Here is a 25,411-nt window from a genome sequence, read left to right on the forward strand (position 1 = left end):
TTCTGGAGTACTGCAAGCTGTTATGGTCGCCCTGCTATAGGAAGGATATTATTAAATTGGAGCACGTTCAGAAAAGATTTACCAGGATGTTGCTAGGAATGGAGGGTTTGAGTTATAAAACTAGGCTGGTACCTTTTTCACTGGAGCATAGAAGGTTGAGGTGTGATCTTATAGACTTGTATAAAATCATGAAAGTGTAGATAAGGTGAATAGCAAGGGTTGTTTCCCTTGGGTGGGGGAGATAAAAACTAGGGGTCATATTTTTAAGGTGAGAGAAGAAAAATTCAAAAAGGACTTGAGGTTCACCTTTCTACACAGAGAGTCGTTCATGTGTGGAATGCACTGACAGAGGAAGGTACAGTTACAACATTAAAAGACATTTGGATAAGTACATGAATAGGAACGGTTTGGAGGGATAGATGCCAAACACAGGGGGTGGAACTCGTTTAGTTTGAGAAATTGCTCAGCGTTAACTAGTTGAACCAAAGGGTCTGTTTCCATATTGTACAACTCTATGATTCTATTCTTTCCTCAAAATGTCTTACTTTTGACATTGAGTCATGTCTGCCAACTATTTGCCAACTTTGATCTGTACCGACCCTTCTGCAATCTTATGTATTCTTGGTGTTTGTTCTGTATCTAATTTGCAACTAATAAGAAACTTCAGGGTCCTATTGGCAATGACCATACTACTCATCTAAGCGAAAGCACAGGTTACTAAAAAGTTACAGCTGGGGAATGGATACTAAAAAAGCAGAATAAGCATGATAGCCATCTCACAAAAAGTTTTCTTTAAAAAAGTTTCTGTTTAGCTTTTAAACAACTCCCTCTGAACCAAAATTTGGCATGTACAGAAATTGACTTCCATGTCGCCAATCACACTAGTAGATTATTATTAGACAATTAGGTCAGGTTTGTATTTATTCACATTATATGCATTCAGGCTCCCTATAGAGCATTGTGTACTGTATTTACATGATGCTAAAGGTCAGGATTTATAGCCTCAAGGACCAACTGTCAAGGTGGGAGCTGCCAACTTGGTGCCGGGGGTAGCCTGTGACCAGTGGAATGCCACAAGGATCGGTGCTGGGTCCACTACTTTTCGTCATTTATATAAATGTGAGCATAAGAGGTATAGTTAGTAAGTTTGCAGATGACACCAAAATTGGAGGTGTAGTGGACTGCAAAGAAGGTTACCTCAGATTACAACAGGATCTTGACCAAATGGGCCAATGCGCTGAGAAGTGGCAGCTGGAGTTTAATTTAGATAAATGCGAGGTGCTGCATTTTGGGAAAGCAAATCTTTGCAGGACTTATTCACTTAATGGTAAGGTCTTAGGGAATATTGCTGAACAAAGAGAATTTGGAGTGCAGGTTCATAGCTCCTTGAAAGTGGAGTCGCAGGGAGAATGGAGAGTGAAGAAGATATTTGGTGTGCTTTCCTTTATTGGTCAGAGTATTGAGTACAGGAGTTGGGAGGTCATATTGCAGCTGTACAGAATTCTGTACAGTACAGAAGTGGTTAGGCCACTTTTGGAATATTGTCTGCAATTCTGGTCTTCTTCCTATTAGAAGCATGTTGTGAAATTTGAAAGGGTTCAGAAAAGATTTACAAGGATGTTACCAGAGTTGGAGGGTTTGAGCTATAGGTCGATGTTTAATAGGCTGAGGCTGTTTTCCCTGGAGCGTCAGAGGCTGAGGGGTGACCATATAGAGATTTACAAAATCATGAGGGTCATGGATAGGATAAATAGATAAAGTCTCCTTCCTGGGGTGGAGGAATCAGAACTGGAGGGCATAGGTTTAGGATGAGAGGGGAAAGATATAAAGGAGACCTAAGGGGCAAAGTTTTCACGCAGAGGGCGGTACGTGTATGGGTATATGAATAGGAAGGATTTGGATGGATATGGACTGGGTGTTGGCTTGTGGGTTGGAATATTTGGTTGGCATGGATGAGTTGGATCGAAGGCTCTGTTTCCATGCTGTACATCTCTCTGACTCTATGACGCTCAACCGACTTACATCTATTTGCACAATCCTTGTGTCTTCTTCACAATGTATTGTCCTACCTATCTCACCTAAGTTATTCATGTCAGTTGTAAACATTGAGACCCTGATACCATTCCCTGTGGGACTCCTCTTGCTACATTTTGCCAATCAGACTGAAACCCGTTTATGCATACTCTGGGTTTTCTGCAAGCCAGCCAATCGTCTAACTATGCTAATATGTTACCACCATATTATGAAGATTTATGTGCACCAAAATAAACTGAAAATTGAATTCTTTATGGAAAAGACTAGTTGCCAAGCTCTTTATTGAACTTATGGAGGTGCTCATTGGTGACAAGTTTGTTTCTTGTTTCCCATTTCCCACCTCCACACTCTTCTCTCCCAGTCCTTTGAAAATTCAAAATGTCACCAAAGAGGCAGATTCAGAGCCACTCTCTAGGATCCCAACTCTTAAATCCCACCCACTTTGAGTCCCAGACCAATGGCTGCACCTATACGTAAGGATACTTCAGGAAATCCAGAATACCCTTACCTCCTGCCCCAAGGTGGGTAATTAGTGGTCAGATTAAACAACTAGAAAATGAGGGTTTGTCCCTCATGAGACTCTGATTCCTCACAGGTAATGTGATGAATAGAAAAATTCAGCATGCATTAGTGAACATCTGCCATTATATTGGCCAGAGCTTGAATTCACACTGTCTATTCATCCAACCATTGTTTCATCAGTTGTGCATAAGGGGGTCTCAGCTGATTGTTTTTCAGTCTTGATAGGCACCAGGTATTGTCAATCCAAGTTACAGTTTCCTCACTAAGTGACTGTCACCGTTAGCATGTTGGATGGTTTTATGCATAACAACATGTGACATGCCTTCATCTTTGATGCTGTGAACATTTTTTTATTATTGCTGGGGAACAGTTATACTTCAATGTCAAAATTAACTTTCCATTCGAAGGACTCCAGCTGATAAATGGACATCCCATGGCAGGAGTTTAGAATAAGGGCAGTGGACAATGATAATTTGAGGTGTTTTCCCTGTTCCATGTCCTCTCTGGCCCACGCTATGAGATTTCAGTTGAATGCACAGGTTTTTTATTGTGTCAAAGGGGATGCTTCAGTAGCTGTCAGTTGGCACTGTATTTGAGGAGGATATTTTGCCTGTGGACATCAAGATATTGAATGTGAGTACAGGAAGCCTTTTGAGCTGCATTGTTCCAATATTCCAGAAACAATCCTCATGTCTTCCCAGAGATGGATGTCTAGCTTGTTTTGTTTAATATGATGGTTTCTGGACCAGGCTAAACAGTAGCTGTTGGAAAGACCAGGATGAGTGCAGCCTTGCATAATGTGTTGGCTTTGCTGCCCCAGGGGGTATCAGCCTGTTTCTATATAAAGTATACTCTCAGCCTGACACCTTGTGTTCTGTTCCAATAGGCCACAGTAGCAGCAAAAATGATGTCAAGATATTTTATAGTTTGGACATAGCTAAGTGATCTGATGTGGTGTGAACTGGATGTGAAGATCTTCCCAAGATTTCTAGTTGCTCAGATGAAAAGCTGGCAAATATGGTCAATGTTTACATTTCCTGCAGCAGGCATCCGGCAACATGAAGCTTCAGTGAGTGTTTTCAGTCTTCAGCCTGGAAAGCCAGGGTAAAACCATCAGCACAAACCAAGAGTCAGGACTTTATGGGAGGGAGGACACTGTAGCACTTTTGAAGTCACTGTTGTAAAGTCACTAATGCAATACCAAATAAGACCATAAGACGTGAGAGCAGAAATTAGGCTATTCAGTCCATTGAGTCTGTTCCATCATTCAATTATGGCTGATGGGTTTCTCAACCCCATTCTCCCGCTTTCTCCCCATAACCCTTGATCCCCTTGATATACAAGAATCTATCTATCTCAGCCTTAAATATGCTCAATGACCTGGTCTCCACAGCCTTCTGTGGCAATGAATTCCATAGATTCAGCACTCTCTGGTTGAAGAAGTTTCCACTTATCTCCATTCTGAAAGGTCTTCCCTTTACTCTAAGGCTGTGCCCTCGAGTCCAAGTCTCTCCTACCAATGGAAGCATCTTCCCAACATCTACTCTGTCCAGGCCATTCAGTATTCTGTACGTTTCAGTTAGATTCCCCCCTCATCCTTCTAAACTCCATCAAGTATAAACCCAGAGTCCTCAAACATTCCCCATATGTTAGACTTGTGACCATTCTTGTGAACCTCCTTTGAACCTGCTCCAGGGCTAGTACATCATACCTGAGGTATGGGGCCCAAAACTGCACACAGTATTCCAAATGTGGTCTGACTAGAGCCTTATAAAGCTTCAGAAGTATATTCCTGCTTTTATTTTCAAGTCCTCTCAAAACATATGTCACCGTTGCATTTTCCTTCCAAACTACTGACTCAACCTGCAAGTTTTTACCGTGAGAGAATCCTGGACTAGAATTCGCAAGTCCCTTTGCACTTCAGACTTCTGAATTTTCTCCACATTGAGAAAATAGTCCATTCTGTATTGTTTGTACCAAAGTGCATGATCTCACACTTTCTCACATTGTACTCCATCTGCCACTTCTTTGTCCACTCTCCTAACCTGTCCAAAGCCCTTCTGCAACCTCTCCATCTCCTCAATGCTACCTGTCCCTTTACCTATCTTTATATCATTTGCAAACTGAGCCAGAATACCCTCAGTTCCTTCAGATCATTAATGTATAAAGTGAAAAGTTGTGGTCCCAACACTTGTGGAACACCACTTGTCACCAGCTGCCATCCTGAGATAGTCCCTTTCATCTCCGCTCTCGGATTTCTGCCAGACAGCTAAGCTTCTATTCATGCTAGTAGCTTGCCTCTGACAACATGGGCCCTTATCTTTCTCAGTAGCTTCCTGTGTGGCACCTTATCAAAGGCTTTCTTGATAACATTTATTGGCTCTTCTTGGTCTAAGCATTGTAGCAGATTTGTCAGACATGACCTCTCTTTGATGAAGCCATGCTGACTTTGCCCTATTTTACCATACACCTCCAAGTGTTCAGAAATCTCATCCTTCACAATGGATTCCAGGATCTTAACTATGACTAAAGTTAGGTGAATCAGTCTGTAATCTTTCACCTTTGGCCTTACTCCCTTTTTAAACAGGGGTGTCACATTAGTGATTTCCCAGTCCTCTGGGACACTCCCTGATTCTAGCGATTCCTGAAAGATTACCACTAACACCTTCGCTACTTCTTCAGCTATCTCCCTGAGAACTCTGGGGTGTAGTCCAACTGATCCAGGTTATTTATCCAACTACAGGCCATTCAGTTTTTCTAGCACTTTCTCCTTGGTGATGGCCACCATACTCAGCTCTGCCCCCTCATTCTCTTGAATTTTTGAGATATTACTCGTGAAGACTAGTGTTAAGTAATCATTCAGTTCCACAGCCATTTCCTTGTTTCCATCTACTATCTCTCCAGCATTATTTTCCAGCAACCCAATGTCCACTTTTGCCTCTCTTCTGCCCTTTATATATCTAAAGAAATCGTTAAAGTCTTCCTTTATATTACTAGCTAGCTTGCCTCCGTATTTAATCTTCTCCCTCCTTTTTTTTTGTTGCCCTCTGTTAGTCTTTGAAGCTTCCCAATCCTCTGGTTTTCCACTCCCTTCACCACATTATATGCTTTCTCTTTTCCTTTTATGCTATCCCTGACTTCCCTCGTCAGCCAGGGTTGCCTCATTCTCCCTGTACCATGCTTCTTTTTCCCCGGGGTGAATCTCTGCTGTGTCTCCTGAACTATACCCAGAAACTCCTGCCATTGCTGTTCCACTGGCTTTCCTCTCCCAGTCAATTCTACCCAGCTCCTCCCTCATGCCTCTGTAGTTGCCTTTACTCAGCTGTAATACCGTTACCTCTAATTCTATCTTCTCCTTCTCAAATTGCAGAGTAAATTCAATCATATTATGTTCACTGCCTCTTAAGGGTTCCTTCATTTTACACTCCTTTATCAAGTCTGCCTCATTGCGTAACACTAAATCCAGTATTGCCTGTTCCCTAGTGGCTTCCCAAGAAGCCATCTTGTCAGCATTTCTCAAATTCCTTTACTTACAATCTACTACCAACCTAATTTTCCCAGTCCACCTGCGTATTGAAATTCTCCCATGATCACTGTAACATTGTCTTTCCTACACATCATTTCTGTCTCCTGGTGTATCACGCACCCCAGCTCCTGACTACTATTTGGATACCTGTACATAACTCCAACTATGTTTTTGTTTTAACTTTTGGGGTTCCTCAATTCTACCCACACAGATTCTACACCATCTGACCCTACTTTGTTTCTTGCTATTGATTTCATTTCATTTCTTACTAATAAGGCAACCCACCTCCTCTGCCCATCTGCCTATCTTTTTGATAGGACATATATCCTTGAATATTCAGCTCCCAATCCTGACCCCCTTGCAGCCATGTCTCCGTGATGCCCACCATGTCATACCTGCCAATTTCGGTCTGTGCCACAAGCTCATTTACCTTATTCCTTATACTGCGTGCATTCAGATATAACACCTTCAGTCCTGTATTAACCACTCCTCTTCTCATTGTCATTAGTTTGTCCAGCATGCTTGAAGTTTGATTCCTAGCCCTTTCAATACACTCCATTCTATTTGTGACTGTGCTAGAGATTTTAATAACCTCTCCTGAGTTCTGCAATTTTACCGCCTCCTTTAATTCAGGTTTTGTAATTTCCCCTATAACTGAGCCCTCCCCATCAACACTCCCCTCCATTTAATTTAAAGCCCCACCTACAGCCCCAGTTATACAATTTGCTTGGACTCTAGTCCCAGCACGATTCAGATGAAGCCCATTCCATGGAGCAGCTCCCTCCTTCCCCAGTACTGGTGCTAATGTCCCATGAATTCAAATCCATTTCTCCCACACCAATCTTTGAGCCACGCATTTACCTGCTTAATCTTATTGACCCTGTGTCAATTAGCTGTTGTTCAGGTAGCAATCCAGAGATTATTACCTCTTTGGTTCTGCTTTTTAATTTAGCTCCTGGCTGTTCATACTCCCTTAGCAGAACCTCTGCTACCTAGCAAACTCCTGCAGTTACCATTATGGTAATGGCCAGTATTTGTGTTATTGATTAAGGCCAGGACACCAAGGATAACTCACATACTCGATTTGCTTCTAAGCAATGTCCTGAGGTCTTTAAACCCAAGTAAGAACTGCACAGAATCATAGAACCATAGAATCCCTGCAATGTGGACACAGGCCATTCAGCCCATCAAGTTCACACTGATCATCTGAAGGGCATCCCACCCAAACTCAGCCCCTTACCCTTTCTCCTGTAACCCTGCATTTTCCGGGTCTAATCCACCCAACCTGCACATCTTCGGACTGTGGGAGGAAACTGGACCACCCAGAAAAAACCCACACAGACTTGAGGAGAATGTGCAAGTTGCATGCAGACAGTCACCTGAGGGTGGAATCATCTGTAGGGCCTCAGTTAATATCTCATCTAAAAGATACAAACTGTGACAGTGTAGCCCTACCTTAGTATTGTACCAGATTTTCAACCTTCATTTTTGTGCTCCTGCCTTGCAGTGTGACTTAAATTCAGAAATTTCTGACTTTAAAGTAGGAATGCTACTAACTGAGGCATGAATGATACATTCTGTTTCACTATACACTTCAGTGTACCTCATAGTCAGGCTGACATTTCCCTTTCTCAATTATACACATCTAAATCACTATATGCTCGCTCCAGAGATGGTACCAATGTTCCTTCTTAGCCGATCAACAAGAAGACCTCGAGTAAGGCAAGAAGGAAGAGGCTGCACCTCAAGTATTATCTCCACAAATAACCAAAACTTATTGAAGCCAATGAAATATGAATCCAAGTTTATATTATTGAGACTGAGATCTCAGCTTTGATTCTGTCATTGGTAGTCAGTTCCAATTTAATCTGTTGCTACACAGAGACCCATTCAAACTCAGGCATTTAAAGCAGCTGGGAAGATTCAATAGCATCATGCCAGTTTTATTTGTAATTTTATTTGTTGCCACTCTAGTTTTACAAGCAAAGATGAAACTTCAAAATCTGTTGACATTGGAAATGTAGCAATAGGCACCAAAGCAGATGAGCCAAGTGACAGTGGGCAGCAATAAAATATAGAGGAGGCCAAGCTATTGAAAGAGCACTTGTAAAAACGATTGACGTAATTAATGTGCATCAATGTAGAGCCAGCCTTTGAAGTTTGTACTGGCAGAAATCCAACAGTTGCAAACTGAACTGCACACATTGTTTTCAGAGATTACATTTGAGGCAATTTTCAGTTTCAGATCATTTCCAAAATAGTGTGTAACGCTGACGTTAGCCAGATTTAGGAAGGGTTAAAGAACATATTTTTTAGGGAATGCAATCCCAGCCTGCCACAATTCCGATAGAGTCACAGCAATGTTGGCCACAGGACTCCTCATACAGTTTTAAATAAGCTTCAGGAGAGCAGGAACATGTGACTGAAAAGTGCTCCACATAAACACATTCAAAGCACTTAGGATGGTAGGGCAATATCATTTTAACTACTTTTCATTTCAAATGATTAGTCAGGAGGCAGGGAAGTCAGGTAGTTTGAAAGGAGATGCACTTCCCTTACAGGAATGGGACAGAAATGGCTGTGCTGGTTAGTTAGAGCCTTCTGCATCATCAAGGGCACCAAATTTACTTCAATAACTCAAGGAAATAATTCTCACAGATTTTTTTTTGTCAAGATTGCTTTGTGTGCCACACAACCCACACACAAAGCAGAATGCTAGGAAGCAGCATTTAGCATATCTAAGTCTAATCCCATGCACTGAAAGCTGCACAAATACAATCCAGTCAATTGTACAACCCACTCATCAGTCCACTCTCAATTATCAGTAAAATGATGTTAGATGTTATCAAGCAGTAATTATTCATCAATAACCCACTCACGAATACAATAGCAAAATTCTGCCATTGCTTGAACTAAAACAACAACAAAAATATGCTGAAGAAACTCAGCAGGTCAGGCAGCATCTGTGGAGAGAAACATTAGCAGTACTGTTATCAACTTGAGAAGTTAACCCTGGTGCTCTTCAGGCTGCCTGATTGCTGAATTTCTGTAGCCTTTGTCTGTTCTTAAATCTTCTCACAGATGTTCAATGTCTGTTCTGATAGAGCTACTCTGCTCCTGATCTCATTACAAATTGATCCAAACGTGGATAAAAGAGCTGAACTCAAGCAGCGAGGAGAGGGTGACCACCTTTGAATCTAAGGCTCCTTTGACAGCGCTTTTGAAACCCATGACCTCCACCATCTAGAAGGTCAAGGGCAACAGATACATGGGAACACGACCACCTGAAAATTTCCCTCCTAAGTGTTCACCATCTTGACATCGGACAATATCACCATTCCTTCAGTGACACTGGGTCAAAATCCTGGAACTCCATCACTAACAACACAGTGTGTGTCCCTATACAACAAGGACTGAAGTGGTTCAAGAAGGCAGCTCACCACCACCTTCTACAGGACAATTAGAGATGGGCAACAAATGCTGCCTGAGCCCATGATGCCTCTATCTCATGGATAAATGAAAAATAAATTATCGAGTGTGATGTCAAGGAGTCCTAGCAAAACCGGAGTCAATAGGAATGAGAAGGGAAAACAAACAAAAAGAAGATGTTTGGAGTTATTCGAGGCCAATCAATTCACTTCCATGAGAGCAGTGCAGTAGCACCTCAGTGTATTGTCTGAAGCCCAAAAGTCTTCAGTTGGTTTATTCATAGGCTTTACTCATAAGGTCAGAAGAGATGTTCATTGATGATTGCACAATGTTCAGCACTATTCATGAATCTTCAAGTTCTGAAGCAGTCCATGACCATGTGCAGAAAGACCTAAACAACACCCAGCTTGGATGGTCAGTGATAAGTAACCTTCACAACAATGACTACATCAAACAAAACAGATATTAGCAATCTAACTTTGACATTTAATGTCATCACAATCACTGAGTCCCCCACAATCAACATTTTTGGTGTTACTATTGATCAGAAGCTGCACTGGTCTAGCCACACAAATATAGTGGCTACAAGAACAGGTCAGCGGTCGGGACCTATGTTGCAAGTAACTCAACTCATGACTATCCAGTGCCTGTCCACTACCTTCAAGGCACTAGTCAGGAGTGTTATGGAATACTCTCCAATTGTCTGGATAAATGCAGCTCCAACAACACTTGAGAAGCTCAACACCACATAGAGTCATAGAGTTATTCAGCACGGAAACATACCCTTCGGTCCAGCTCGCCCATGCCAACCAGATATCCCAACCCTATCTAGTCCCACTTGTTAAGCACACAGCTTATATCCCTCCAAAATCTTGCTATTCATATATCCATCCAGATATCTTTTAAATGTTGCAATTGTACTAGCCTCCACCACTTCCTCTAGCGGCTCATTCCATATACGTACCACCCTTTGCGTAAAAAAACATTGCCACTTAGGTTGCTTTTATATCTTGTCCCCTCATCCTAAATCTTTGACCTCTAGTTCTGGACTATCCCACCCCAAGGCCCAGCCACCAACGCTCCAGGTAAAACAGCCCCAGCCTATTCAACCTCTACCTATAGCTTAAATCCTCCAACCCTGGCAACATCCTTGTAAGTCTTTTCTGAACCCTTTCAAGGTTCACAACATCCTTCCGATAGGAAGAAGACCAGAATTGCACTCAATATTCCAAAAGTGGCCTAACCAATGTCCTGTACAGCTGCAACATAACCTCCCAACTCCTGTACTCAATACTCTGACAAAAAAGGAAAACATACCAAACACCTTCTTCACGATCCAATCTACCTGTGACTCTAATTTCAAGGAGCTATGAACCTGCACTCCAAGATCTTTTTGTTCAGCAACACTCCCTAGGACCTTACCATTAAGTGTATAAGTCCTGCTAAGATTTGCTTTCCCAAAATGCAGCACCTCACATTTATCTAAATTAAACTCCAGCTGCTACTTCTCAACCCATTGGCTCATCTGATTACGATCCCATTGTAATGTGAGGTAATCTGTCCACTACACCTCCAATTTTGGTGTCATCTGCAAACTTACTAACTATACCTCTTATGCTCCCATCCAAATCATTTATATAAATGACAAAGAGTAGAGGACCCAGCACCAATCCTTGTGGCACTCCACTGGTCACAGGCCTCCAGTCTGAAAAACAACCCTCTACCACCACCCTCTGTCTTCTACCTTTAAGCCAGTTCTGTATCCAAATGTCTAGTTTTCCTTGTATTCCATGAGATCTAACCTGGCTAATCAGTCTCCCATGGGGAACCTTGTCAAACGCCTTACTGAAGTCCATATAGATCACGTGCCCTCATCTTGCTTCTTCCAAAAACTCAATCAAGTTTGTGAGACATGATTTCCCACACGCAAAGCTATCCCTAATCAGTCCTTGCCTTTCCAAATATATATGCATCCTGTCCCTCAGTATTCCCTCCAACAACTTGCCCATCACTGACGTCAGGCTCACTGGTCTATAGTTCCCTGCCTTATTCTTACCTTCTTAAAAAGTGGCACCACATTAGCCAACCTCCAGTCTCATGGCCCCTCCCTGTGACTATCGATGATACAAATATCTCAGCACAGGGCCCAGTAATCACTTCCCTAGCTTCCCACAGAGTTCTCGGTTACACCTGATCAGGTCCTAGGGATTTATCCACTTTTATGTGTTTCAAGTCATCCAGCACTTCCTCATTGGTAAAATGGACATTCTCCTTGAACACGTAATCACATTCCCTCATGGACTAATGCGCAATAGGAATAGCCTGTGCCATCTGAAAAGAGCACTGCAGCAACTAACCAAGTCTCCTTCGATGGTACCTTCCAAATCTGTGAGCTCTACCACCTGGACAGATAAGCAGGTACCTGCTACCTGGTAGCAGACGCATGAGAACACAACTTCCTGCAAAGCCTCTTTCAAGTCACAAACTAGCCTAACTTGCAAGTGTAGCGCCATTTCAAATTGTTGCTGGGTCAAAATCCTGGAATTTGCTTTTCCAACACCATTGTGGGTGTATCTTCCCAAGATGGACTGCTGAGATTCAAGAAGATGGCTCACCATTACATTGTCCAGACCATGTAGGGAAGGGCCTTGCCTGTAACATTCATATCCCATGATTAGATAAAGAAAATGTAGGTTTGTAGTAATAGCAAATCAATTGCCTGCCAACATATAACTGTTACTTGTCACAATAAATGTTCTCAATATAAGGTTACACAATATCCTCACATTTTCCCAGAAAACTCCACAATTAACCTCCATTTATATAAATATTTATTCTTTAATCTGTGCCTATTTTATTCTGCGATATAGCAGTGAATCTTTCAGGCATGATTGTAATTTACTGTGAGAAATGTTTATCCTACAAATTGTTAATAATATGTTATTAAATGTTTGGTCTTTAATAATTTTGTTTGGTGTGTCTTTTACTGCAGCTTTCCCAATCAGAGAAGTTCAATGAATGCCTGGACTCTGGTTTCAATTGCAACCAGTTCAGGTTGGAATGGTCCTGTAGCTCTTTGAAAGTTTGCAACTGATGCTGGGGCACTTGGCTACTAGGCTGATGGGGCTTTGTCCATGTCTAAGCCAGCATTTATTCAGCCTGTCCAGTGATTTGTGTGGAAGGATTTCTGGGGGCAGTTTTCAGGGCAGTGAAACCAACGTCTTTCGCTTTCCAATTTCTCTCAACAGGTTGAAGTCCAATGCTCTGCAGCACTGAGAAAAATTGACAGGACATACGTTGCATTCAAAACCATGATCAGACTTTCTGTTCGTGTCCTAAATCATAACTTCTACCATTCACCCCATGAACCTCTATTCACTGACGTACACTAGCTCCTGCTCTGGAGCTGCCTTAGTTTTAAAAATTCTCCTTTTTGATTTGGAATTTCACTCCTGCCCCATTGGTTCACCAGTTCTGAAGAAGGTTCACTGGACGTGAAATTTTAACTCCTTTTTTCTCTCTCCATAGATGGTGTCAGACCTGTTGAGTTTCTCCAGATATTTCTGCTTTTGTTTCAGATTTCCAGCAACTGCTGTCCTTTGCTTTTTTTAACCTGGTAGTGACAGTGTTTGACAACTTAGACTATATAGGAGAAAGTCAGGACTGCAGATGTTGGAGATCAGAGTCAAAAAGTGTGGTTTTGGAAAAGCACAGCAGGTCAGGTAGCATCCTAGGAGCAGGAGAATCAACATTTCAGGCATTTGCCTGACTTGTTGTGCTTTTTCAGCGCCACAGTTTTCAACACTATGTCGTCATGACAACAAATGGAGACAGATTCCAGACCAGATGCCACGCAATCCCTTTTTTACCACTCATTTAAAAACAAAAGCAATTCGATTACCGAATGCCTGCCCCAATCCAGCAACGAGGTATCAGCAGAAAGGACACGAGAATACAATAAGTCCTTTATATTTTCTATCCTGTGTCACTGGATCTGAACATTTGATTAAATGCAGCATATTATGTATCTTGTTTGTTTGGTAACTCCTGAGTAACTGTTCAATTATTATTTTATTAATGGATTGTCACCTACTCTTGTAACCAAGTTAAAAGTAGCAATGTATCTTAAGATTCTGTTTGGAAGTAAATTAAAGGGACTATCCAATTAAGAAGTGATGTTATTTTTAAAATGATGAAATGCAGATATCATGGATATTTGTGACATAGGATACAACTACATCAATTCCAAGAATAGCTTCTATCCTCCTTTTAATGACTGTTTGCTCAGACACTAATGTACTGCCATATTCTTGGAAAGTTTGGTCTAACCTACAGTCTCTGTGTATTGCTGCCAATGGATCTTTCTCACCTAACTGACATACTTGCCAGTGAACCTAGTCACTTAGTGCACTCTGGTGGAAAAAAGACATAACAGCAGGTTTACTCACTCATCAGCCATGTACAATTTTATCTGTAATTACTAATATGCTTTTCCTGGTGATACATTAGGTGTTGAAAGCCAATTCATATTAAAAGCTTATAACAGTGTGTTTAGGGTCATGTGCTCAATGCACAATCAGGAACCCTGTACACAATATACATTACCACACAAGAACAAGGATTATACCAGGCTCACAACAAGGACATTTGATTGCTCAATTTTTCAGATATGTGTGAGAGTTAACAACATTTCAAAAATTCTCGAAGACATAGGTGTCTCAGATGATCAGATACTTTCAATCACCTTACAATATAAATAGGAGGAAAACCATACTGCACTGTAATTCTTTGATGTTAATATTAACGATGCATTCTAGTCTTGTTCAATACATTATTTAGTGTTTGTAGTGAAGCAGGGCTCATTAAAGTGGAATTTTCACTGTTGCAGTCTCTGCATGGAGCTTTTAATTAGAACAGTCTAGCGATTATTTAACAACAATGAATCTCATGAATAGTTATTAATATCAGTTAATCCACATTTTAGCTGAATATTTAACTAATTACTTCATTCAATTTATTCAGCTTTTCTCTTAATGGAAAAGAATATCAGACAAGGGTAAATGGGCATCTGGTCACTATTGCCCATTTTATGGCACCCCACTGGCAAATTCTTTTCCTTAATGCAGCTAACAATTGGCAGGTAATGCCAATCAGAATAACTCTGATGCTTGTGTCCAAAAATGAGCACAAAATAATCTTTCATGGCAAAATGTCATTTTGTCTCAGATGTATTCTGGCAGCATTGCTATCCTGCTTCAACAGGCATGAAGCCCATTGCAAAGGAAGATGGTTAAGCCTTTTTAAAAGTCCACACTTGGCAATTTGTCAGAGCTGAGTACAGCAATATTATCATGGTATCCTTCATAGCTAAGAAATATTTCTAAGAATTGGACTTGCTGACGGGCTATATGGATATAGCAAGATATAAGAAACAGCAAAGTGAATGACAAGACCATCCATTTTGATAGTATTGGTTGAAAAAAAAAATCACATTTTGGTCAGGTGATGAAGAAGACTCTGCTATTCCTTTTCAAGTAATGGTATGGGATATTTTTCAACCAGGCAGTGCCTTGGTTAAATGTTAACCGTTCCCTGCACGCCAAAGGCAGCACCTCCCACAGAATAGCACTTCCACCATACAACACTGAAGTGTCATTTAATTAAAGATGTTTTTTAAACAAGCTGTTCAAACGTGTTATGACACACCTCTGCAGCAAATAGAACATGAAGCTGGACCTCCTAGCTCATAGGTAGGAACACTACCAATACATAAAAGAGTGTAAAGCTCCTTCTGCTCTGCAAGGCTGCTGTATAGTTCTATGCAGTGATCAGTGAGTCGACGCCAATTGCAGGATTGACTTCAGTTTCCTGAAATCACGTCCATGCATGGACCTCACAGGACAGCACAGAAGAATAAAAAGTCAGAGGGAACACTGAACAAGAGCCTGTCAGATTTAATTACATGGGTGATCTGACGGCTGCTTCTACTTGCTGAGCTGATTGCCAGATAATGTTGTCCAAACTCACATACAGAATAGCTTCATGGGGGCAGTTGGCATGTGTCGAACCACTAAATCAGGTGATACATTTTACCGTTTGAGTTGGTGTCAGGACAGCATAGCTCACTGAGATTCAATCACTTCTGGTGAAAAAGGACAAACTACAGATGCCCTTGTGAAATAGATTTCGTTGGAGAGGAGGAATCGCCCTTAAGCTAGAAGCATATATATGTACCTTGTGCTCCTAAGAGTGTGCAACTGACTTTTCTAACATTGGGTCCAAACTGCTCACATAAATGTCAGGAAGTGAAATGGGCTTATTTTACTATCTCCCTTCATTCAGGTAGATTGAGGGAGTCTGTTTAAGCTGTAGGCTCAGTAAGGTTCAGGAACAAGTTATTAATGTACATAACTATTTGTACAGTTCGACCCACTTTCAGCCTCAGTACCTCATTCATAAGTTAGTGCTGTGAACCATCATTGATGCATAACAAACCCTCATCTTTCAATACATACTCAATTAAACAGTGTACAATTCATAAAGTTCATTTCAATAGTGGCAGTTTAGAAGCAACAGAACCAAACACAAACCTTTTATTCTTTCAAATTTGTTCCTTTTGCTGTGGAAACTTACTTGTAGGTTTTTTCTCAGAGCTGTCTACCATTCTGCCATTAACTGACACTGGTTGATTGCTTTGCTTCTTTACTGCAACCATTAACACTATCTTTACCATTTGTTCCATGACTTTGTTTCTAATCTCTCATGCCCTCTATCCTATTCCTTTTCAATAATATACAATCACATTTCTATTTCCTTCCAGCTGCAAAGTCATGTAGACTATCTCTCGGCTTTTTTTTTTACTTTTATGGCTTCTGGGACAGAGGGGAAAGGATGAGAAAGGAAGTGCACAGAATAGATTGAACATAGTCCTGTCAGTATTTGTGATAACCTCAGTTCCTTTGGGAGGGTGAGAAATCCTTATAGGAAGTGGAATGTGAGGAAACAAATCAAAAGTAGAAATGCAGTCAGGTCCATGGTCACTGTGAAGATAAGTTATCAACTAATCTCCAGAAATGGAGACAGAAGAAAGTTCAGGAAGGATAGAGTTAGGAAAATCAGTAAAATTTCTCAGTCATCACAAAACAAATTCTGTCACAAATCTACTGGAGAAAGAAGTGAGGGAGGAAGCTTGAATAGGACTTATGGAATATCCCACACATTCTGTAAAAAGGCAGACCAAACCAAGACGCACGCGGGTTCCCACAGTAATGCCTTATTTGGAGGAAGTGCATGGAGTTGATGGAGAAATTGTTCACCATGATAGATTCAGGCAGGAAGATGGTGTTGAAGGACAGGGACTGCTTGGCCTCTGACTCTTCCAGGAGTCAACTTTCATCCTGAAATTCCCTTGCTATAAGCTTGGCTAAATGAATGGTCATGCCAAGCTAAAACCTTGACTCTATCTTGCTCCTCAGATGGTATCTGTCCTGCTGAGTACTTCCAGGCTTCCAACATCTGCAGTACTTTACTTTTGTGTCAGACTTACACTATCTGGTACTCACCTTTAGGCTGGACATCAGCTGAAACTCCATTGCATGCCCTTTGAGAGGGGCATTTCCCAGCTAAATCTAATAGCTTCAATTGCAGTCAAAAATATTTAAATTGTTTTAATTTTTTCATCATCACATCTGTATAAAAGCAAATATTTTCCATTTACTGTGCTGTATTATTACATGTCATGCATTTAAACATGAACTTATTGCCATGATTTATAAATTGGAAACTGCTTTCCTCTGTCTGTTTTATGCATGTATAAAGGATATTCTTTATTTAAGTATATACATTCTCCCTAAAGAGCTCAAATGCTCCACAGATCTCTTTAGACCAACATGTTATTAGAAAGCACATTTTCTAAATAAAATTTCCATCATCAAAATATCATTGTGATGTTTATTATAAAAGTTTAAAACTTAAGCTAGTTTTCCCCCACCCCAAGAAACATTAAGATGTCACCTCCTTTCATCCAATCTTCCCCTGGATATGCTTTATTAACCAAGAGAAACAAAATCAGAATTATTCTAAAATTAAATTTTGCTCATTTCAGACTCGAGCACAATTAAATCAGTTTGAGTTAGGACAGACAACAGTAGCTTCCGATTCATAATTAACAGAAAGGAAGAAAAGCTACAAATTGTAAGATGACTGCAGTTTTATCCGATCTTTGTATTTTCCCAAAATGAATATTAAAGAGGGAAAAACATGTGAAAAGGCAAATCTTCAAAAGGAGTTCCAAAATTCACAATACAAAAGACACATCAAGCTGGTTTTCCAAAACTCCATGTTTCTTTTAAGATTCTGGGTTTTCTTTCTTCATTGCCTGTAATGACAAACAAGAAAAGAAAGTCATCAGCCAGGTTCCTCAAACACTCTGCTACAATTTGTCCAACCAGCAGTAATCAGAATACAAACTCTGTATTTTTAGCACAAGTCACTTTCACTATCACACTGTGAAGTGATAATTAGCTCAGTAATGCTCAGATTGGGTTCAGCCATTGCCACTAAGTTCCGATATAGCTTTGGTCCAAACATGAACTCAAGAACTAAGATGCAAGTTACTGTGTGAAATTGAGGCAGCATTTGACAGAATGCTTTAACAAAATTGCAGTCAATGGAAATCAGGGATGAAAGCTTCCCATTTAATGTCATACTTGACACAAAGGGCGATGGTTGTTGGGGAGTTGTTAATCAACTCAGTCATTGATTATTACAAAAGGTTGAGCACTATTCCTAACTCCTGAGGTACAGGTGCAAGTGCGTTTGTGTGCAGCAAGACCTAGACAATGTCCAGGCTTAGACTAAATGACAAGTAACATTCACAACTTCAAGTATAACGTTAAAAGATTAAATGGGAATATCTTTCTGGACATTAAAGAGTTAGACTGCAAAGCTGAACGTTCTGGAAGTGGGTGGAGGCGACATTCTGTCTCACAAAACGCATGCAGAATTCGGATGACCATCCATTGTAATTCACACTTCATTTAGATAGGCAGTCATTTGCTATTACTCCCCCGCTATTGTCAAGTTAACTATAATTCAATCTCTTCCATCCAGAAATGCTTTCTGTCCAGAGGTATGTCGCATCTGCATTGTCTTGGGAAATCACTGAGTCAGGAAATCGTCGGCATAACGATTCCCCAGTATTAGGGCATGAGCACTTGCATCATCTCTGAGGATGCTCCCATCCTGCCATTGTAACAGGGGTAACATGTGACTGTGAGGGAGTGACTGGGGGCTGTCTTGAGTGGCATGTGACTATGGGGGAGTGACAGAGTGAATAGCTGTAGCATTGCCAACTGACTCGTATAAAGGTGATATATTTTCTTTGTTCGGCGTCTCTCTTCTGACTCGACTTCACGCCCACAAAGAGCATGAGAGGGGTCACTGAGTTTGTACAAGCTTTATTAAACTTTAAAAACGTTTGCTGAAGTTGGTGTGTGCGAATTGCAGCTTGTGTGAGAAACCTCTGAAGAACCTAACATAAGTGCTAGGCAATGATAATCTCCAAAAAGACAAAAGCTAACTATCGCCCTTTGAAGTTTAATGGTATTAACCTTGCAGAGTCTTAAATACTGAGGGTTACCATTGACCAGATATTGAACGGAACTGGATTATCAACATAAATTTAACAAGCGCAGGTGAGAGGCTAAGAGTCTTTCACATCCCAATTCCCCAAAGCCTGTTCACTATCCTCAAGGCACAAGTCAGGATTGTGATGGAATTCTCTCCAATTCCTGGATGGGTGCAGCTCCAACACAAGCAGCTCAACACCATCCAGGACAAGATAGCTGGCTTGACTGAACATCCCATTCATTACAGTTTGCATTCACTCCTTTCACCACTGATACACATTGGAGCAATCTATAATGGCCAGAAGATACACCGCAGTCATCCACCAAAGCTCATTTCACAGCAGCTCCCAAACCGGTAACCTACACCACCTGGAGAGAAATGGACACCAGATGCATTGTAACAATCACCCTTTAAGTTCCCCTCACACCATCCTGACTTGAACTACATCGCTATTCCTTTGGTCATTGGGTAAAAAAACCTGTAGCTTTCTTATCTATAACAGAGGTTCAAGGTCACAACAATCCACCTTCTCAAGGGGATTTAAGGAAAGGCAGTGATACTGACCTAGCCTGTGATGCCCATGTCCTATGAACAATTAATAAAAAGCATTCATCTTCCTTATTCGGTGGCATTATTAGAGCAGATTTTCATGAGAATACACAAATGTTGTCCTTTATTTCATTCAAACAACAAAATCTGGCACACACTGTCTCCAGCTATTTTCTAAATAACCTATTCAGGAATGTTACTACACACCTCTGGATCAGGAGAGACTCAAACCTAGGCCTCATAGCTCAGAGGTAGGGACACTACCACTGCACCACAAGCACCTCAACCAGACTGTGTCTCCATCTATTACAGCTCTATCATCAGGTGTTGTCAGGTACTCACTTTCAGATTTCCTCAATCAGGCAACAAGATGCAAAATAAAACAGTTCTATGAGCCATTTTATGCGAATACTGCAGATAAGTAGTGCTGACCTCCAGTAATGACCGGACCACTTATAACAGTATAAGTCAATTATTGTGTCGTTTTGAGAATTAGGATATCAATGTACATACTCCAGATTATTTGCATAGGACGCTGTACAGATCTTTTTGACCTGGTTAGCTCTCAAAAGTAAACTGCATATTACTCATCATGTTGCATCCAGTCAAGGTCAGTTATGCTTTGTCTATGTAGATTAAACAGGCCTTGTGCAATCCCTTGGGTAAGAGAATAACCATTTACTGTAACCGCTAGATTAATGGGCTGCCGTTGCTGTAATAGATCTAAATATACTCCTCATAAATTATCATTTGCAACCTTGATCTCCACATCTGTAATCATATCCCATCAACACTGAAATAGTTCTGAACGCAGTTGTAAGGCATATTTTAATTTGACCTGTCCCACTCAACATAATGTCAAGCTTATGATTCAGGAGTTGGAGAGGTGTAATTCGAAACTGTCCAACCATATCAAACCAGTTTAAAGCAGTCAGCTTGTAGTTATTAGTGAAAATGTCTTCAGCTTTAACAACTATCGCAATCCTCCCACATTTTAAAAATCTTTTCATAGTATGTGGCTGCCTCTGCAAGGGAAGCATTTGTTTCCCATCCCTAATTACTCCAGCAATTAGAGAGGTGCTCGGCCATTTCAGGTTCAAGAACCAGCCACATGCAGACCAGACCATGCAACTATGGCAGATTTCCTTTCCTACAGGGCATTAGAAAACCAGAAGGATTTTTACAATGCACGATGATAGTTACCACGGGCACCATTACTGAAATTAGCTTTCTATTCCAGACGGATTAACACCAGCTGCTATGATGTGATTTGAACCCAGGAATCCAGAGTGCCAGTCTGGGCCTTTGGATTGCTGGTCCAGTGATATTACCATTACATCACTGCCCTGGAGATACTTTACCCATAATGTACAAAGTGGAATTTGGACTTCACCATATGGTTCAGTCTATCAAAAGCATTGTCCACTGTGATACTCAGCCACACAGACCAGGACTCCACATCCTTGCACTGCATTCAGTTAGGACTGGACAATCCCAGCACTGGAGATGCTTGGACAAACCTCAGCAAAACTGGATAGGCGAGAGGGGTTTTAGAAAAAGCAGGCAGTGTTTCCACTCCTGATCAAAACCTAACAGCCTTTTCTGAAAGCCTGGATGTCAGGCACAGCTAATGTGATGGGTAAGAGCTATCCCAAATCCAATTGCCCTGTTCAACTCTCAGGAAAATTCTAAGCCAAGGTTTCTAGCAGTTACAATAGGGTAGAAGTTCCAAGAATCATCAGATTCCTGACGATGGGCTTATGTTCGAAATACTGACTCTCCTGCTCCTTGGATGCAGCCTGACCTGCTGTGCTTTTCCAGCAACACTCTCGTCAACTCTGATTGCCAGCATCTGCAGTTGTCACTTTCTCCTAGAAGTTTCACCCAGCACTAATGACTCCAATCACCAGACCATCTCACATCCCATCCGATAAGTAGGATTCTTACTACATTGGACATAGGCACCTGCATCATCCATTGCATTACAATGACATCCAATCAGTATAAATGGCACACTTTCAAAGCAACAGAACCAAACTAGTGGACAGTCAGGCCTGCAGACCCTGAAATCAAACTGTAATAAACTTCTCACTGAAGAATTGTGGTTTGAATTCCTCCTGCTGGGGGTCATTTGCAGCTCAGAAAAAAGACACCCACAAATATTTTTTTTCCAAAGTATGGCACTGAGACACTGCACATAATCACGCAATTGTCAATTAATGATGAAATCAAACATAATCTGTTCTAATGATTTGCATCCACATTACCAGTTTACTTTTAGCAAGCTAATTAATACCTCACAGCCGAAGTTCCATGGTTTTGCAATGTTTCTTCTTCCATAAATGAAAGACAACCATACAAGGAAGATAGCTCAATCACAGGAAGCCATTAGAATAACATAGGCTTTTTAAACCTTCGGGTAATGCTGGGCAGATAACACAACCAAATTAATGCTTTGGTTTGTTGGGAGCAAGTTTGATGGCACTGACCTCAAGACAAGATCTGGAAAGAAGTCTCAAAACAAACATCATGAACCAGCTCACCTGTGATGTCTCTCACAGAGAATTAGAAACTGAAGGGAGCTCACCACTAACTTCTCTAGCAAAACTAGGATGGGCAATAAATGCTGGCCCAGACAATGACATCCACATCCCATGAGTGAAATAAAAAAAACTAAAAGGAACACAAGAAGGGTCCACCTGTCACAGTCCAGCACATTTTGGCCTGGCGAAAAGAAGAAAGGGAAAAAAAAATCATAATTTCAACAAAAACAAAAATTCCTTGTGCTTTCTGTTTTGTAAGTGGCTCAAATTTCCCTTTTTATACCCTGTAATAGCACTTGCAAAATGTGAAAACAACTAAAAGCAGTTATAACCAAAAATGTTTCAAATATCTTCTGCTGAGTCTTGTTGGGGAATCTGCTACATTTTGGATAACAAATTGTCAATGTAAATTTTCCACTGCACTGCAAGCTCGAGCAACATCCGAAAACAATTTACACTGCTCCTTAAATCCATGAAGGTGGGCAAACTGCACAGACCGTAAAAAATTTGAGATATGGCAATCTTTCTTCTGATGTTTGCATCAGTGTTTTAAAAAAAAAATCAATGTAACAAAATGGTTCAAAGTGTTATTAAACCACCAGTTTTCATGAAAACAGACAAAAATCAAGAAATTGGATTACAACTTCAACATCATCTCCTTTTGTCTATTTCTGTATTTTTTGCCAGTTTCATATAACAAGATTCACCAAATCAGTACTGTTGACAGCAATTTCAATCAGGGTGTTAAGGTGAATGATTCTGTGTCTTTTTAAAAACTGAGAAATTTGTAAAACTGGTTCTTGGGTTATGGGTGTTGCTAAAACACCTGCATTTATTTCCAAAAAACTTAGGTGTCCCAGAAGTGATGTTGAGCTATAGTCCATGTGATAGAAGTACTCGCAACAATTTGGAAGGGATAAGACTGCAGGTAGGTTTAACAAAAGACCAGGTGGCTTCTAGGAGACAGAAAGGATTGCAGGGAGCAAGTGAGACCATTTTCAAAATTAATAGAGCAAATATTTTTGGTCAATGTGAGATCTTGAATTTTTCTACTTTTGTTCAACTTTAGCATTACTGTGACTCAGTATTACCCAGATTCACAAAGGGAATGTATCGTATGTGCAGTCTCCAATACATTTAGTGTATCAATTACAGTGCATTGCAAGGCAGCAAACATCAGAGTTTCCAACTTCATTAAACCACCTGATGATGGAAATTCTTATTTTGAATTTAAGTTTATTTTAATTTTCCTGAGCTGTAACTGTTGTCCTGCCAAATGAACAGGTACTAACAAAATAAAATGTTGTTACAAATACTCCAGCAAACTTAGCTGCACAAAAATGTTATTAAACAAAAGTATACATTGGTGTCACAAATGCAAAGTTTATGAGATGGCTGTACTGGACTGTCTCTTTAAATTCAAAGTAAAATGGCAAAGTGAAAACAAACGTTTAACTCTGTCCAGGATGAAGCTCAGGAGGCCAGGTTACAACAAGAGCAGGGACTCAGGTTAAATGTTATTGAAAACCATATGCCATGGTTAACAACTGAAAACTAAGTACAGAGCATTTAAATCTAATGTGGATAGGTTTACAAACTGAGGCAAATATTCTTGTTTTGTGCAGACGTACAAAGTGAGCATGCGAGTTGGGGGGCGGGAGGGAAGAGAGAGAAGCGCAGAAAGCGAGCGAAAGCAGGGAAAGCACAGAGAGCAAGCGAGAGTGTGCACGGCAGAGAAAATGTTCTTCGCTGTGAGCTACCAGGCAAAGGGCTCATGAAACTTTGTCCTCTGGGTGAAGGAGGCATGTGCAGAGATTCATCCTGGCATGGCAGAGATAAGAAATCACCTGAATGGGCTTTTCTGCTGATGGCTGTTTTTGAATCCTCAGAAAACTAAGCCACACAACCTTTTTCAGCCAAATAGGAAGAAATGAATCCATTGGAAGTTGGGAATGATTTTGGACTTTTGTTTGTGAAAGTCTGTAATCCTGTGGAGCATATACTGGAACATGTATACAGCATACAGGGTTATTGGTCTGTCAGCATATTAACCCAGATTATTTCTTTTGCGGCTTTGAGTTTAGGCACTTAGTTCATTAGAGTCATAGAATCATAGAGATGTACAAAATGGAAACAGACCCATCGGTCCAACTCGTCCAAGTTGACCAGATATCCCAAACTAATCTTGTCCCATTTACCAGCACTTGTCCCATATCCCTCCAAACCATTACTATTCATATACCCATCCAAATGCCTCTTAAATGTTGCAATTGTACCATGCTCTACCACTTCCTCTGGCAGCTGATTCAATACAGGTACCACCCTCTGCGTGAAAAAGTTGTCCCTTAGGTCTCTTTTATATCTTTCCCCTCTTACCCTAAACCTATGCCCTCTAGTCCTGGACTCCCCTAACCCAGGGAAAAGACTATGTCTATTTATCCTATCCATGCCCCTCATGATTTTATATACCTCTATAAAGGTCACCCCTCAGCCTTCGACGCTCCAAGGAAAACAGCCCCAGCCTATTCAGCCTCTCCCTATAGCTCAAATCCTCCAACCCTGACAACATCCTTGTAAATCTTTCTGAACTCTTTCAAGTTGCACAACATCCTTCTGATTGGAAGGAGACCAGAATTGCACGCAATACTCCAACATGGTCTAACCATTGTCCTGTACAGCTGCAACATGACCTCCCAGCTCCTATAATCAATACTCTGACCAATAAAGGAAAGCATACCAAACGACTTCTTCACTATCCTATCTACCGGTGACTCCATTTTCAGGGAGCAATGAACCTGCACTCCAAGGCCTCTTTGTTCAGCCACACTCTCCAGAACCTTACCATATAAGTCCTGCGAAGATTTACTTTCCCAAAATGCAGCACCTCGCATTTATCTAAATTAATGTCACTTCTCAGTCCATTGGCCCATCTGATCAAGATCCTGTTGTAATCTGAGGTAACCTTCTTTGCTGTCCACTACCTTTCCAATTTTGGTGTCATCTGCAAACTTACTAACTCTACCTCCTATGCTCCCATCAAAATCATTTATATAAATCATGAATAGAAGTGGACCCAGCACCGTTCCTGGTGGCACTCCACTGGTCACAGGCCTCCTGTCTGAAAAACAACCCTCCACCACCACCCTCTGTCTTCTATCTTTGAGCCAGTTCTGTACCC

General features: G+C 40.9%; 1 protein-coding gene across 1 annotated transcript in view; it reads right to left on the minus strand.

Moving 5' to 3' along the window:
* Positions 1-17,165: 17,165 nt before the first annotated feature.
* Positions 17,166-25,411, minus strand: part of LOC122562052 (Golgi apparatus membrane protein TVP23 homolog B-like) — a 19,767-nt gene continuing 11,521 nt past the window's right edge. The window contains exon 7 of the mRNA XM_043714500.1: positions 17,166-17,888. Coding sequence (XP_043570435.1) covers positions 17,859-17,888 — 30 coding nt within the window. The 3' untranslated portion in view covers positions 17,166-17,858. The remainder of the gene's footprint in view (positions 17,889-25,411) is intronic.

The sequence above is a fragment of the Chiloscyllium plagiosum genome, chromosome 24 (assembly GCF_004010195.1).
Source record: "Chiloscyllium plagiosum isolate BGI_BamShark_2017 chromosome 24, ASM401019v2, whole genome shotgun sequence".
In the NCBI taxonomy this organism is placed as follows: Eukaryota; Metazoa; Chordata; class Chondrichthyes; order Orectolobiformes; family Hemiscylliidae; genus Chiloscyllium; species Chiloscyllium plagiosum.